At 42.9% G+C, this 16,625-nt stretch overlaps 1 protein-coding gene across 2 annotated transcripts; it reads left to right on the top strand.

The window, feature by feature from the left end:
* The first annotated feature begins 185 nt into the window (after positions 1-185).
* On the top strand, positions 186-9,872 carry LOC110492292 (short-chain dehydrogenase/reductase 3). Of its 2 annotated transcripts, XM_021566494.2 has the most exons (7): positions 747-875; positions 1,351-1,532; positions 2,672-2,818; positions 4,707-4,826; positions 7,546-7,784; positions 8,231-8,356; positions 8,505-9,872. In XM_021566494.2, exons 3-7 carry the CDS (start codon positions 2,705-2,707, stop codon positions 8,587-8,589), a joined length of 684 nt encoding a protein of 227 aa, XP_021422169.2. In that variant the 5' UTR covers positions 747-875; positions 1,351-1,532; positions 2,672-2,704; the 3' UTR covers positions 8,590-9,872. The 2 variants fall into 2 exon arrangements, with proteins under 2 accessions (XP_021422168.2, XP_021422169.2); XM_021566493.2 differs by lacking the exon at positions 1,351-1,532 and having other exon boundaries at positions 186-875.
* Positions 9,873-16,625: the final 6,753 nt, after the last annotated feature.

Genomic DNA, 16,625 nt, shown 5'->3' with positions numbered 1-16,625 from the left:
GTTGTAAACTTGGATCATGTCACTCATTCCACGGACGGCGGAGTCACTGAGGGTTTTCGCTCCACCCTCTGACAAATGAAGGTTACTGCTTAGTAACTCACTTCACCTGGTTGTCTAGGTCCGCAGACACTCGTCCCTGCGTGGACTGAGGTTGACAACACTGACGTAACCCCGGCAAATCATTGATTGTTTTTCTGCGACTTTCTCTATCAGCTTTCTTGGAAGAAGGAAAAGCGCTACAGCCGCTCATGCACTGTCAAGTCAGAGGGGCTATTGGCTACTCTCCAACATTCAAACTGTCAATCAAGATGAAAGGGCTATATAAAGCCATAGTACCGGTAGTTAGACAGTTAGAACAGTCTGAGCATATAGGCAGTTGTAGACGCGAGATCCAGTCGGTCTGTTGCTTGACGCACGCACTGTGTTGGCATTGGCGCGCCATGTCAGCTATTATCACTGCATTTTCGTACTGTTCCTATTATGACAAAGACGTATGTGTGTCGTACCTCTGATATTAAAACTGGATTGATAAGAATTTTGTCGTAGAGGGGTAGTGGTATGGAGAACACTTAGACATCCATCTGGCATGAGCCACGCACTTTGGGAAGGTGTGCATTGTCTATGTGGCTACTCCAATTTTATTCTCAGCAAAAGGCATCTTTATACCTAACAACGTCGTAATGGATTTAAATAATTTCGGAAACGCGGTGCTTTTCACGTTCCACATCATCTTCTGCATATTGAAAGCATGCTTGCGGTTGTTGCTCCCGAGCAGACGGAAAGACCTTCGCGGAGAGGTGGTATTGATCACCGGGGGTGGACGGGGCATCGGTCGGCATTTGGGGAAAGAGTTTGCAAAACATGGAGCAAAAAAGGTAAACTAATTACTGCGCTTTGTATTACCAATTTTTGTGTTCTACTTGATAAACGCCCAGTAATAATAATAAAAAAGCAAAGCATTAACAGACAGACAGCTCACATCGCTTCACACAGCACCTTTGTTATCCTGGTTCATAAATAGAATATGAACAGGAATTCCAAAAACAATTGAATAATCTGATAGTTGGGGGGAAAGAAAAGGGACAGTTCTTTGGAAGTGTTTTATGATATATTTTTTCTATTCTAGCATAAGTTCAGAATCGAGTATTTTTGTATTACTTCAGTTCGATTAAAAACTTGATATTCACCTTCGGTGTGTTTTTTTTTTTTTTTTTTTCCATGTGAAAAGTATTGGGAAAGCCCCAGTACTTACTACACTAGTGGAAAGGAGCCTGAACTCTTTTAGCCCCTAGCTGACCTGGGTGATGTATGATGTGTAGTGTTCTCTTCCCCTTTCCTTTTATTGTAAAGGCACACAAACACAGGTGTTTCCTCAGTCCCTGTGCTTTACAATGGGGGCGATGACAGGTTGGGTGGATGGCTCCGTGGAACTACAATGATGTTGCCTTTTTAACCTCAACTCTAGCTCCTCTGGGTCCCCAGTGACTGTTCGATAAAGTTCACTGACAGGGTAGTGGAATGCACAGTTCAGAGTAAGGTGAAAATATTCCTTTTATCATCAAAGCATTTGTCATTGTTGTAAAATGATCTGTTGTGTGTGTGTGTGTCTGGCCAGTAGCCATCCATCCTGGGTTATCAGTGCACAGGGACCCCTCTGGAGAAGATATTAGATCTTAACGTTTCTTCAATTAGATCCACTTTAGCCGACAACCGCATAGCAGTTGTTTTAGCGGTGTCGGAGGTAGAACTGCATTAGAGCTGTCAAATCCCCAAGCGGCTCATGGCTTTATACCTAAAGCGGACCTTGTCGTTGGCTGCACGGCGTAGCATTAAGAGAAATTCCATGCAGCCCTGTTTACAAGTTCAAACACTGGAATGTGTGACATAATTTACACCTTGATTAGGCTGATAGAAATCTTTATTTTTATGTAATGATTTTCAATTTGCGCATTATTTCTATATAGCTTACATTTTCTCATTCTGAATTTCTAACGCGAGTGGGACAAGTGTGGCTTCATGACAACCAACCATGTTACAGCTCCGACACATCAGCTATGCGCATGTTGGCTATCACCGGTTAACATTTGATTAATTAGGGCTCTACTCAATCTATAAAGCTGAAGCGTTAGACTCGTGATACTTTTAGATTGAGCTGACATGCAGCATTTACCGTAAATACAGTCTCCGCTAAAGTGGGAACGTTGCCTTCAAATTTCAAACACTAAAGTTCAGAGCCTTAAGTCATTGGATTTCCCTCAACTGCACATCAAATAACTTGTCTGTGGTTGCGCAATCTCTAGCTAATGCCTCCTCAATTAGCAATTAATCATACAGAACTCTGCAACGCACAGCAATCTCAAACAGACGGGAAAGATGTTAACGTAATAGAGTATAGTTTGAATCTATTGTAAGCTACCTGAGCACTGGTTTAAGAATGCATGCAACATTTTACCAATGCAATTTGAAACATAAAATGATACATTTTGGTTTGACGAAATTATTTTGAATATTAATCTACAACCCTAATATATAACCATTAAATTAAAAACAACCTTCCTCTTACCACCCAGAAAGCCTATGTTTATTTGTGATTCCTACAAGCTAACACAAATCCAAATATGCATTCTCATGTCAATGGACTGCCCTTTTTGACCGCTCTGCCTGTTGTCAGTTGATCCTGTGGGGCCGCACTGAGAAGTGTCTGATGGAGACCTGCAAGGAGATCTCTCTCACCACCGGAGCCGAGTGCCATTACTTCCTGTGTGACGTGGCCAATCGGGAGGAGGTGTACAAGCAGGCCAAGGTGGTCCGAGAGAAGGTACAGTAGAGCGAGCTGCACCCAAATTAATGACCTAGTTCCAATGTCATTTACAGTAGATAACAAACACCTGACAGTAATAAATTGTCTTACACATCCAACCAGTCTTTCAAAGGTTGCCTTTGGAATCTTCCAGTGTTTCACAAGGATATACAGTATGATGTATCAACTTAACCAGTGGTGTAGTGGTGCCTGGAGAAGTGAGTATGTTCTAATTCAGCCCAAAATGTTCCCAACGGCCTGCCCAGTGAAGGAAAGGTGCCCTGTATTATAAATTATATGAGAAACAGTTACATACACTCTCTGAAAGACCTAACATTATAAATCCCATATTGGTATTTCAGTCAGGCCAACCCAAGTGTACTGTGCAAGTAGGCTTACTATTGAACAAATAAATTGGGCTGTCAACTGAGTCAGAAATGTACAGGTTTTTGATGTTCACTCTCAAAGTTGCTGTTTTAAATAGTAAAACAATAAAATTGGATGTTCTTAAACCACATCAGGAGACTAGTTTGACTTTTTTTTGTGTAGTTACCCTTTAATTCAGTCGTTCTGTAGCACATGAGTTGGATTTTGCAAAACAAATGGCCACTGGATTGAGGCATTTCATGATCTCATTCTGCAGGTAGGCATAGGCTACTTTGTAGGTAGTTAACATTTAATTGAGAAGGTTTTTGGGAAGACCTTTCCATCTACCAGAAGACGCTTGGGCCTATCATTAGCAGCTCTATTTTTCCTGTTCCTTCATTTAAAAAAAAAAACATGGACGTTTTCCTTCATGTTATGAGGCATCTCTTACCTTGCTTTAAAGTAGACTACAGCCAAAATTCCATCATAGAAACGTGAAGGCAATTATTTTATAACTTCCTCATGTGTTTACAAAGACCTCATTATTGGTTTCCATCTAACAGCCAAAGGCATTATCCTAGTCATATTAGCAGCACATGATAGTTGTTGCATCTTTAGGTCTCCCCATTTTCTAAATGTCTAAAATTGATTTCTATCTGTCATGTTTGGTGTGCATTTTAGGGAAAGGGGGATACCTAGTCAGTTGTACAACTGAATGCGTTCAAATGAAATGCGTCTTCCACATTTAACCCAACCCCTCTGAATCAGAGGGGTGGGGGGGGGGGGGCTGCCTTAATCGACATCATCGGCGCCTGGGGAACAGTGGGTTAACTGCCTTGCTCAGGGGCAGAACGACAGATTAAAAAAAATTATAATTACTTGTCAGCTCGGGGATTCGATCCAGCAACCTTACTGGCCTAACGCGCCTTCCTACCTGCTGACCGGTGTTTTCCCTCAAATTGCATTTTGGAACATTCGTGCATAGGCCTACCGCTGTGTTCACATTGCTGCACCTAAAATGTGAAGAAATAATAGTTTATCAACATTTTTTAGGTGAACATTCTGATAGGTTCCATCAGTCATATTAATTGATACAGCATATACCTCCAATACACAAGGCTACTTTGATGCACATCGTAGGGATTAAGAAGTGAGTATGCGCAATAAACACTGAAATACGTGGGTCTATACCTGTGTATACCCTCCTACACCACTGAGTTTAACTCAAGTCTTATAATAAGACAAGGATTAACATGACATAATTATCGCTCACTTATCAGCCTTTCAATTATACCAAGGGAAACAAAGTGATAAATATTATTTGTGAAATGCTTCGTAAACAACCGCTGTAGACGAACAGGGAAATGCTTCGTAAACAGCCGCTGTAGACGAACAGTGAAATGCTTCGTAAACAGCCGCTGTAGACGAACAGTGAAATGCTTCGTAAACAGCCGCTGTAGACGAACAGTGAAATGCTTGCTTCTGGCATAAAACGAGATTTGTGTTTTTACAACTAAATATGTTTATTTTTGTACCTTAGGTGGGCGACGTCACCATTCTAGTGAATAACGCTGCAGTGGTTCATGGGAAGAGTCTGATGGCCAGTGACGATGATGCTCTGATGAAGACTCAACACATCAACACGCTGGGCCAGTTCTGGGTGAGTGTTAAAAAATATGTACTTTAGATAAGTATGCAGCAAAGTGCTCATTCATTATGGCATTATGTTTTGAAGCTTGTATGAATTTAGATTTGTTTCAGTTCCGAGGCTCAGTATTAGAAATATTAGGGTCATCTTTCAATATGTATTGATCCCACATGTGAAGGGGAGAAACTATACTTTACTCTAAGTACTGAATCATTGGATCTAAGGTAAAATGCTGGCAACAGAGTGCTGGTTGACACTCTTAATAAAAGGATCTTACATGATATTGGTATTTGTCCTCTGATCTACATAGATGGGATGTGGAACAGGTTTGGTTCCCCTTCTCTCTGAGTGCTGCAACCCTTCTGTTAAGGTTGTCAAATACAGGAAGTAGGGAGGGAACCTAGTATGAGAGAAGAGTGAAGGAACAGGTAGGGAATAGTAGTGAGTGGAGCAGAACAATGTGCAGACTGTCACATTTCTCTCGCTCTCTCCAATTCAATGGGCGTTATTGCCATGGGAATCATGTTTACATTGTCAATTTCACTTGCTTTGGCAATAAGAAATTAACAGTAAACATTACTCACAAGTTTTAAAAGAATAGACATTTCAAATGTTATTATTGGCTATGTACAGGTGTAACAATGTACAAATAGATGAAGAATGAAAGGGAAAATAAACAGATAAATATGGGATGTATTTACAATGTTTGTGCTCCACTGGTTGTCTTTTTATGCGGCAACAGGTCACACATCTTGCTGCTTTGGTGGTACTGTGGTATTTCACCTAAAATATATGGGATTTTATCAAGATTGGATTTGCTTTCAAATTCTTTGGGTTTTTGTAATATGAGGGAAATATGTGTCTCTACTATAGTCATACATTTGGCAGGACGACAGAAAGTGCAGCTCAATTTCCGCCTAATTTTTGTGGTCTCACAGGCAGACCTGGCTCTCGAAGACAGGCCATGGTGGCTCAGAGTCTGTACATAGTCAAAGCTTTTCATTTTGGTTCAGTCAGTGGTCAGGTATTCTGCTACGGTATATTCTCGTTTTAGGGCCAAATAACATTCCAGTTTGCTTGTTTTTTTTTGTTCTTTCCTGTGTGTCAAGTAATTATTTTCTCATGATTTGGTTGGGTCTAGTTGTGTTGCTCTGTGGGGTCTGTTTGTGTTTGAACAGAGTCCCAGGACAAGCTGACAGAGTGCACTCTTCTCCAGGTTCATCTCTCTGTAGGTGAGGGCTTTGTTATGGAAGGTTTGAGAATCATTTCCATCTAGGTGGTTGTAAAATTCTATTGCTTTTTTCTGGATTTTGATAATTGGTGTGAATTGACCTAATTGTGCTCAGCATTTATTATTATTGGTGTTTTACTGTATGTTGTACACTGATGTTTTTGCTGAATTCTTCATGCAGAGTCTCAATTTGGTGTTTGTCCTATTTTGTGAATTATTGGTTGGTGAGTTGACCTCACATCCATAGAGGGCAATGGGTTCTATAACTGATTCAAGCATTTTTAGCCAGATTCTAATTGGGATGCTGAATTTTATGTTCCTTTTGATGGCATAGAAGGCCCTTCTTGCCTTGTCTCTCAGATTGTTCACAGCTTTGTGGAAGTTACCTGTGGTGTTTAGGCCGAGGTATGTATTGACATATGCTTTAGGGCAACAGTGTCTAGGTAGAATTTGTGGTCCTGGCAACTGGAAATTGTTTGGAACGCCATTATTTTTGTCGTACTGAGATTAACTGTCAGGTCCAAGGTCTGGCAGACTCTGTGAAGATCGAGTTGCTGCCATCCTTGGTTGGGGACAGAAGCACCAGATCATCTGCAAACAGTAAACATTTGACTTCTGAATCAAGTAGGGTGAGGCCGGGTGCTTCAGAATGTTCTATATCCCTCACCAATATGTTGCTATAAACTTTGAAGATGGTGGGGCTCAAGCTGCATCCCTGTCTTACCACGCGGGAGTTAGATTCTATTGATTCTTCAATTACATTGAGCTGATGTCTGACATGCTGTTCTTTCTTTTTTCTTAGTCTATTTCTGTATTGTTTTAATGTTTCACCACAGTGAAATGTTTTGTCCAGGACGTTGTCGTAAAGGGATTGAATTGGTTTTTGGCTAATTGTTTTTGTTAGGTTTCTGCACTACCCTCCCATCTATAGTATGCAAGTTGTTTGCTTTGATGCCTCAATCATTGATTGAGTATTGCTCTGTTCATGTAGACTTTGATTCTGCTGTGATCTGATAGGGATGTCAGTGGGCTGACTGAGAGACTCTGGGTTGAGGTCAGTGATAAAGTAGTCTACTGTACTGCTTCCAAGAAATGAGCTATAGGTGCACCTACCGTAGGAATCCCCTCAAAGCCTACTATTGACTATACCTACCCAGCATGTGACAGAGCTGAAGGAGTTGTGACCCATTTTTGTTGGTGGTTTTGTCGGTCGTAGAGGTGGCATATTGGGGCAGGAATGCTGTCATCTTCAGGTAGGTGTCCCCCCACCCCTCCCCCCTGTGTCTTGATGTTAGGTTCTTGTCCAGTTCTGGCATTTTGGGTCACCACAGACTAGTACATGTCCCTGGATCTGGAAATGATTGATCTCCCCTTCTAGGATAGAGAAGCTGTCTTCATTAAAGTATGGGGATTCTAGTGGGGGGATATAGGTAGCACACAGGAGAGATTTTTTTTTTTGCAGAGATTATTTCCTTATTTAATTGTAGTCTCTTTCTCTAGACCACCAAAGCCTTCCTACCCCGCATGCTAGAGCTTTGCCATGGCCATGTGGTGTGTATCAACTCCATCCTGTCCCTGTCCTCCATCCCGGGGGCCATAGATTATTGCACCTCCAAGGCCTCGTCCCTGGCGTTCATGGAGAGCCTCACCCTGGGCCTGCTGGACTGCCCTGGGGTCGGCTGCACCACCGTGCTCCCCTTCCACACCAACACTGACATGTTCCAGGGCATGAGAGTCAGGTAAGTCGGACCACCATGGGCCTCCCATACATTGGGCCTACTATACATGGCACTCTAGTTTTGCTATGGGTCAACCAGTGTATAGTGAGTCAGCACACAGAAATGACACATGGGCTCAGATAGAGGTTCCTTAAGAAAACCATAGATGGAATAACCAATCCCATTCACACACCAATGGCTGGAAGAATAAGTTCAGTATTGTTGATTCATCCATTTTGTGATAAATTCATGACACATTTCACATGTCTTGCATGGCTAAATATATATATTTTTAATTGAACCTTTATTTAACAAGACAAGTCAGTTAAGAACAAATTCTTATTTTCAATGATGGCCTACCGGGGAACGGTGGCCAGAACCTTTCGGTTACTGGCCCAACTCTCTAACCACTAGGCTACCTGCCGCCGAAAAAAGAGTGAAGGTGAAGTGTTGTGTTCAACCCCCAGGTTCCCTCAGCTCTTCCCCCCGCTAAATCCTGAGCTGGTGGCCCAGCGGACGGTGGACGCAGTCCGGACCAACACTCCGTTCATCTACTTACCTTGGACCATGCATGCTCTCGTTATTCTCAAGAGGTAGGGGGACCCAATCTGTCATGAGCTAAAGCCGTATGGATTAGTCTAGGGTGCTAACGCAAGTCTTCAGGTCTCAGACAATGTTCATTATTTAAGTTCACTTAAGTACCTCTGTTACACTAACATGCTCCATTCCCATCTCCAACAGCTTCCTGCCTCAGGCAGCTCTGGAGGAGATCCAGCGTTTCTCAGGGTGCTACACCTGCATGGACACCTTCAAGGGACGTACATAAGAACGGAGAGGCTACACACGAGTAGTGAGCATCAGAAGCACGAACATTGTGGCTTGGCACCAAGAACCGCACAACAGCTTCCTATCAAATGAGTGGAAGTATCTCCAAGACAACAGAGGCCGTAGGAACTATGGGTACTTGGGGTCACAGTGCCCTGATGGTGCAAGAAGAGATTTGCTGTGGAATCTTGAATTGAATAGTGGTGTTTGGGTTGCCAGATTGGCTGGCCCCAAACTGATTTATATGCTGCTTGGAGTTGGTTGGTGTTTCCTCCAAAGCCTTTCAGTTTGGGATCATGGACTAAGCACCAGATGGACTGGTATTCAGAACTGATCAAGCCTTACCACTGTGGTAAACTTCCCATCTGTCTTACTAATGATACCATTACTAATTTGAAAATGCACAGAGATTAGGTTGCATGGATTGTACTCAGTATGTTAACAAATGAGTAACTTCTGGTAGTTGCATTTCATTTGCGACTTTTTGGAGTTTTTGTGTTAAGAAAAAACTGGTGTTAAATCTGTATTCAATAGTCATATTTTTGGGATTTACCACTTGACAGTATTGTGAATATGCTGTTTTGTGTGTGTGTGTGTGCGCAGATCCAGTCTTTTGATTTTTTTTTTTATTGTCTGCTAAAGACTCCAGCCTTCTCATGGTCAACATTCCTGTGCTGCAGCCCTGCCAATTGTGAGCTCATTGTTCGTTTAAGGGTTGTCATAACACTCTCTGCTCCATAGGAAAGTTTACCGGAGAAGTTCCTTCCATTTGAAGAACCATAGAAATGGTTTCAGGGGGACACGGGCAATACAATCAACTTTCTCAGATTCATCATTCATTTGACACATGGGATAACATTCATTTGATCCTATACTGTGCCTACTGAACACACTTGTTGGTCCCCTCTTTATCTGTCCCTCTCGGCTCTGTCTTTTAATCTTCTTTAGTATGGTCATCCATCTGGAGCACAGACAGCTGGAGAATCATACCTGGCCTGGTGGGCTCTATTGTCTAATATCAGTTTTCCCACATTATGTTGAACTTCGGGTTATCTAGGGTTACGGTGGTTATGGTTAGCATCTTAAGTAGGTGTAGGTATTGAACATTAAACTTGCTGTATCTTGATCAAAGAATTCCTGAATGGGAGAAAGTTTTGATAAAACAAACTCACTTAGACACATTTAGTGCACAAAAGCAAGGGAGGCACAATCATACTACTCTGGACAATAAAATATAACAGTGATTATTTGTTTTAGACCAGAAATGTTTCAGAATGTAATCCTGAATGTAATGGTCCAACCAATGATGTGTGTGTATATACACCCTGGATTGCAGATGCTATGTAATGGCCAATGGGAGGCTTTGAAGCCACCAGTTGGCCATATTGGCACTCCCCAGTCAGAGCAGCCCTCCATAAAAATGAATGGAATTCCACAGTATTTCAATTAAATGTTTCAAGGATAAAATTACCTGTAATTGTTGTTGTTGTAGTAGTGGGGTCAGTAACAGAACTTTCTAATTATTTGACTTTAAGAAAAATGTTTAAATATATTTAAAATGTTTGTTTTAGCTCACATAATATAAACGTAAGCATTAAGGTGTCTGTAATAGAATGAACATGGCAAAACAAATGTAGACATTAATAAATCTATTTCTATAGCTTCCAAAATACAATGGTGGGCGAGTGTCAAGATGGAGGGGTGGTGGATTGAAAAAAGCACCCTGTCAGTCATCTAGAGTGTGTGCGTGTGTATATATGAGATTTAAAAATAAATAAATTATATATATATATATATATATAGGGCTCGTTTCAATTAGATCCGCTTTAGCCAACATCTGCATAGCGGGAGTGGAACTGTGTTAGAGCTGCAAATGAGTGGCTACTGTAATCTAACGCCTCTTGTCCTGAAGCAAGCACCAGCTAGCCTTGAGCTGGCCTCGAGCTAGGCCCATATACCAGCTAATTCTAGGGCTACAATACCTCCTTTGCCAATTGGCCTGGACCGCTTTATTGTCGACACGGAGCCCCGCCGATCCATCACGACTGGACTGCCGACGTGATCGCCCGATGTGGTCTCAACAGGCTATTCTGTTACAATATCACTACAGAACCAGCTACTAGCCCCGGCCCGCTAACTTTTTCTGAACGCTGTGTCCCCTGCTTGCCCAGCGTAGTAGTGACTACCGCACGGCACCCTGACTCACCTATTGCTACTCTTTTGACACTATGATCACTCGATCACCCAGCTGATGCCCCTGGACTGTTTCAATAACACAGGAACCTCATTTTGTTTACCTGTCGGCCCCAGCCTCAAACTCAGGTCCTCTATGTACCTAACTAACCCGCCCATTCATCACCATTTACCCGTTGTCTTAGCTCTCCTAATCAACACCTGTGATTGCTTTATGCCTCTCTCTGTCAATATGCCTTGTCTACTGCTGTCTTGGCTAGTTTTTATTGTTGTATTTCACTTAGAGCCCTCAGTCCTGCTCAAAATACCATATAGCTCTTTCGCCCTGTCTCTTACTGTTGCCGCTTGTTACAGACCCTCCTCAGTCCCCAGCTGTGCCCTGGACACCATATGTAAATTAATTGCCCCCCATTTATCTTCAGAGGTTGTACTGTTAGGTGACATAAACTGGGACATGCTTAACACCCCGGCCATCCTACAATCTAAGCTAGATGCCCTCAATCTCACACAAATTATCATGGAACCTACCAGGTACAACCCCAAATCCGTAAACACAGGCATCCTCATAGATATCATCCTGACCAACCTGCCCTTTAAATACACCTCTGCTGTCTTCAACCAAGATCTCAGCGATCACTGCCTCATTGCCTGAGTCCGTAATGGGTCCGCGGTCAAACGACCAACCCTCATCACTGTCAAATGCTCCCTAAAACACTTCAGCGAGCAGGCCTTTCTAATCGACCTGGCCCGGATATCCTGGAAGGATATTGACCTCATTCTGCCAGTAGATGTTGCCTGGTTATTCTTTAAAAGTGCTTTCCTCACCATCTTAAATAAGCATGCCCCATTAAAAAAATGTAGACCCAGGAACAGATATAGCTCTTAGTTCGCTCCAGACCTGACCTCACTTGACCAGCACAAAAACATCCTGTGGCGTACTGCATTAGTATTGAATAGCCCCCGCGATATGCACATTTTCAAGGCAGCTAGGAACCAATATACACAGGCAGTTAGGAAAGCAAAGGCTAGCTTTTTCAAACAGAAATTTGCATTCCGTAACACAAACTCCAAAAGGTTCTGGGACACTGTAAAGTCCATGGATAATAAGAGCACCTCATCCCAGCTGCCCACTGCACTGAGGCTAGGAAACACTGTCACCACCGATAAATCCACGATAATCGAGAATTTCAATAAGCATTTTTCTACGGCTGGCCATGCTTTCCACCTGGCTACTCCTAGCCCGATCAACAGCTCTGCACCACCAACAGCAACTTACCCAAGCCTCCCCATTTCTCCTTCACCCAAATCCAGATAGCTGATGTTCTGAAAGAGCTGCAAAATCTGGATCGCTACAAATCAGCTGGGCTAAACAATCTGGACCCTCTCTTTCTAAAATTATCCGCCGCAATTGTTACAATCCCCATTACTAGCCTGTTCAACCTCTCTTTTGTATCGTCTGAGATCCCCAAAGATTGGAAAGCTGCCGCGGTCATCCCCCTCTTCAAAGGGGGAGACACTCTTGACCCAAACTGTTACAGACCTATATCTATACTACCCTGCCTTTCTAAGGTCTTTGAAAGCAAAGTTAACAAACAGATCACCAACCATTTCGAATCCCACCGTACCTTCTCCACTTTGCAATCTGGTTTCCGAGCTGGTCATGGGTGCACCTCAGCCACGCTCAAGGTCCTAAACGATATCATAACCACCATCGATAAAAGACAATACTGTGCAGCCGTATTCATCGACCTGGCCAAGGCTTTCGATTCTGTCAATAACCGCATTCTTATCGGCAGACTCAACGGCCTTGGTTTCTCAAATGATTGCCTCGCCTGGTTCACCAACTACTTCTCAGACAGAGGTCAGTGTGTCAAATCAGAGGGCCTGTTGTCAGGACCTCTGTCAGTCTCTATGGGGTACCACAGGGTTCAATTCTTGGGGCGACTCTTTTCTCTGAATACATCAATGATGTCTCTCTTGCTGCTGGTTATTCTCGGATCCACCTCTACGCAGATGACACCATTTTGTATACTTCTGACCCTTTTTTGGACACTGTGTTAACTAACTTCCAGACGAGCTTCAATGCCATAAAACTCTCCTTCCGTGGCCTCCAACTGCTCTTAAATGCAAGTAAAACTAAATCATGCTCTTTATCCGATCTCTGCCCGCACATTCCCGCCCGTCCAGCATCACTACTACTACTAAGGTTCTCACTTGATATGTGGACAACTACAAATACCTAGGTGTCTGGTTAGACTGTAAACTCTCCTTCCAGACTCTAATCAAGCTTCTCCAATCCAAAATTAAATCTAGAAACGTGCTGCCAAACATACCCTCGTAAAACTGACTATCCTACCTATCATTGACTTCGGCGATGTCATTTACAAAATAACCTCCAACACTCTACTCAACAAATTGGATGTAGTCTATCACAGTGCCATTTGTTTTGTCACCAAAACCCCATATACTACCCACCACTGCAACCTGTATGCTCTCGTTGGCTGGCCCTCGCTTCATATTTGTCACCAAGCCCACTGGCTTGGTCATCTAGAAGTCTCTGCTAGGTAAAGCCCTGACTTATCTCAGCTTATCTCAGATAAACTTTTGTTATTGACCAAATACTTATTTCCCACCATAATTTGCAAATAAATTCATTAAAAATCCTACAATGTGATTTTCTGGATTTTTTTTCTCATTTTGTCTGTCATAGTTGAAGTGTACCTATGATGAAAATTACAGGCCTCTCTCATCTTTTTAAGTGGGAGAACTTGCACAATTGGTGGCTGACTAAAACTAAATACTTTTTTGCCCCACTGTATGTTATTGCCTGTGCATTTGTTTATCCCATGTGTAACTCTGTGTTGTGTCGCACTGCTTTGCTTTATCTTGGCCAGGTCGCAGTTGTAAATGAGAAGTTGTTCTCAACTGGCCTACCTGGTTAAATAAAGGTGATTTTTTTTCTTTTTTAAACAATTGCAAGAGCAGTTGCTTACCGATTTGACAGCTCCAAAGCACCTCTGACACCACCAAAACATCCGCTATGCAGGTGTCTGCTATTGCCGGTTAACACTTGATCTGATTGAATCTAGACCCTAAACTGTCTCTGTGAGTGTGTTGGAGAAGACAGCTCAAATCTCAGGGGGCGAGGTCAGAGCAAGGTTAGCCAAACAGCAGACAGATTTGAGGCGGTGGTTGGACAAACAGATGACTCCCCCGGTGCTGAACTCTTCACCCTGACGCCTGGACAGGCAGGCAGCTCTGCCGCTGCATGAGGCAAATGGTGGTCAGATACTGACTGGTTTTCTGATCCACCCCCCTACCTTTTCTTTAAGGTATCTCTGACCAAGGTATATCTATTCCCAGTCATGTGAAATCCATCGATTTAGGGCCTAATGAATTGATTTCAATTGACTGTACTGTTACAGTTCATATAAGGAAATCAATCTTAGAAATGGTTGCATGTTGCGTTTATATTTTTGTTCAGTGTATTTTGTATGGGTACATTGTCTGTCTACCACATGGGCCATGGTGTAAGATGTTTTGGTCCGTCCCTCGCAGCATCCCCCTTTTTGCTCTAGTTTCACAAGTCAGACAAGAATGTGAAAAACTGATAATTGAGTGGAGGCTCAGGTGGATGAGTGGTCCATCAATTACCAGCCTTTCACATTCACAAAACTCTTGTCTGACTTGTGAAACTAGAGGAGAAGTGGGATGCTGCGAGAGACGGACCAAAACAGCTTACAACATGAAGAGATATGCATCTGTTGGTCACAGATACCTTTAAAGAAAGGTAGCGGTGTGGATCAGAAAGCAAGTCAGTTATCCGGTGTGACCACCATTTGCATCATGCAGAGCGCGACACATCTTCTTCGCATAGAGTTGATTGTGGCCTGTGGAATGTTGTCCCATACACACTGTTGGCCATCAGCCTGGTACAGTTGAAACCAGGATTCATCCGTGAAGAGCACACTTCTCCAGCGGTCATCGAAGGTGAGCATTTACCCACTGGAAGTTGGTCACAACGCCGAACTGCAGCCAGGTCAAGACCCTGGTGAGGACGACAGGCACACAGATGAGATTCCCTGAGACGGTTTCTGAAAGTTTGTGCAGAAATTCTTGGGTTGTGCAAACCCACAGTTTCATCAGCTGTCCAGGTGGCTGGTCTCAGATGATCCCGCAGGTTAAGAAGATGGATGTGGAGGTTCTGGGCTGGCATGGTTATGCATGGTCTGCTGTTTTGAGGTCAGTTTGACATATAGCCACATTCTCTAAAATGACATTGTGGTCGAGAAATTAACATTGAATTATCTGGCAACAGTTCTGGACATTCCTGCAGTTAGCATGTCAATTGCACGCTCCCTCAAAACACAAGACATCTGTGGCATTGTGTTGTGTGACAAAACTGCACATTTTAGAGTGGCCTTTTATTGTTCACAGCGCAAGGTGCAATGATCATGCTGTTTAATCAGCTTCTTGATATGCCACATAATATTGGCAATGGCGGAATGCTCACTAACAGGGATATAAACTCATTTGTGCACAAAATGAGAGAAAAAGCTTTTTGTGGGTATGGAACATTTCTGGGATCTTTTATTTCAGCTCATGAAACATGAGACCAACACCTAACATGTTGCATTTATATTTTTGTTCAGTGTAGTAATGCTCTTAGTTTGGCTTTAGATACATTGACTATGCTCTCCTCTGTGAAGGGAGCTTTTCCTTGCCACAACCTAATTTATCTTTTGATGCAAATTAAGTGTGTAACCGCTCCATGACTACCAATGACCTCGGTATGCAAAGACTTCTCCTCAGTCTTTGTGGGTGAGGGAGACACTGAACTACAACTACACAGAACCTCAGGGCCTGTAATGAAAACTAATCTGTGTAATTGTCCAAGCTTTGTACATATTTTTGATAATCACATGAATTCTTGAATCAGACAGACACTTCAGATTGACTTCAGAGCCAGCTTCCAATCAATGATCAAACACAAAAACCCTGGCCATGGATTTGATTGAGCTTCTTCTGAGAGCTTTAAAAGACTTCAGCGACTCCAGTGAAGGAGGCAGGGAAATCCAAATGAGCCAGGATCTTTAGATTGCTCAGCTCTCACTGTTAAGATCACTTCAGCTTCTTGGGGGCTCAATGGGGGTTTGCGGTCCGATGCCTTGCAAAGCCACTTATTCTAAACCCCCTTAAAAAGGGAATTTCATCCATGTGAGACTGAATATAGTGTGAGAATTCTTAGACCAGTGGCTAACTAGGTGATTAAATATATTTAAGAGCTCACATTCAGTGCTTGGTGGTCACGTGTGGCTCAGTTGGTCAAGCATGGTGCTTACAACGTTAGGGTCATGGGTTTGAATTCCGCTGGGGCCATCTATACACCTTGTTCTGTGACAACAATATAAACAATGTACAATAACACCATTGTAGAAAGCTTCAGAACCCTTCACCTTGTTGGCACGGCGACTGCTCCATCACCAGGCAGAGCATGTCCTCTGGGAGGGAGTCAGGGAGATAAACGAGCAATGGACTAGCCCCATAGCAAGGGGGAGACCCCAAGCCTCTGCTGACCTGTCAATCAAGAAGAGGGATGGTGGAGCATAGGCCAAGGACTTCAGGAGACTCAGCTTCATGGAGACAGGTTACAACTATAGTTATCATTTGAAATAAGGTACAATTCTCTTTTGCATTAGGATTGTAATTGAGATTGAATAATGAAGGGGTCCTTTCTGAGAGAAGTTAGTGGGCTGAAACCCCCCCCAAACATACCACTGCTACTGCAAAACTGGGGGAGGTGATGTTAAAAGCTCAAATTGTTTCTTTAAAGACACAGTCTAG

Source organism: Oncorhynchus mykiss, chromosome 16 (assembly GCF_013265735.2).
Source record: "Oncorhynchus mykiss isolate Arlee chromosome 16, USDA_OmykA_1.1, whole genome shotgun sequence".
Taxonomy (NCBI): Eukaryota; Metazoa; Chordata; class Actinopteri; order Salmoniformes; family Salmonidae; genus Oncorhynchus; species Oncorhynchus mykiss.
Note: the sequence above shows the minus strand (reverse complement) of the source record. Positions and strands in the feature narration are given on the sequence as shown.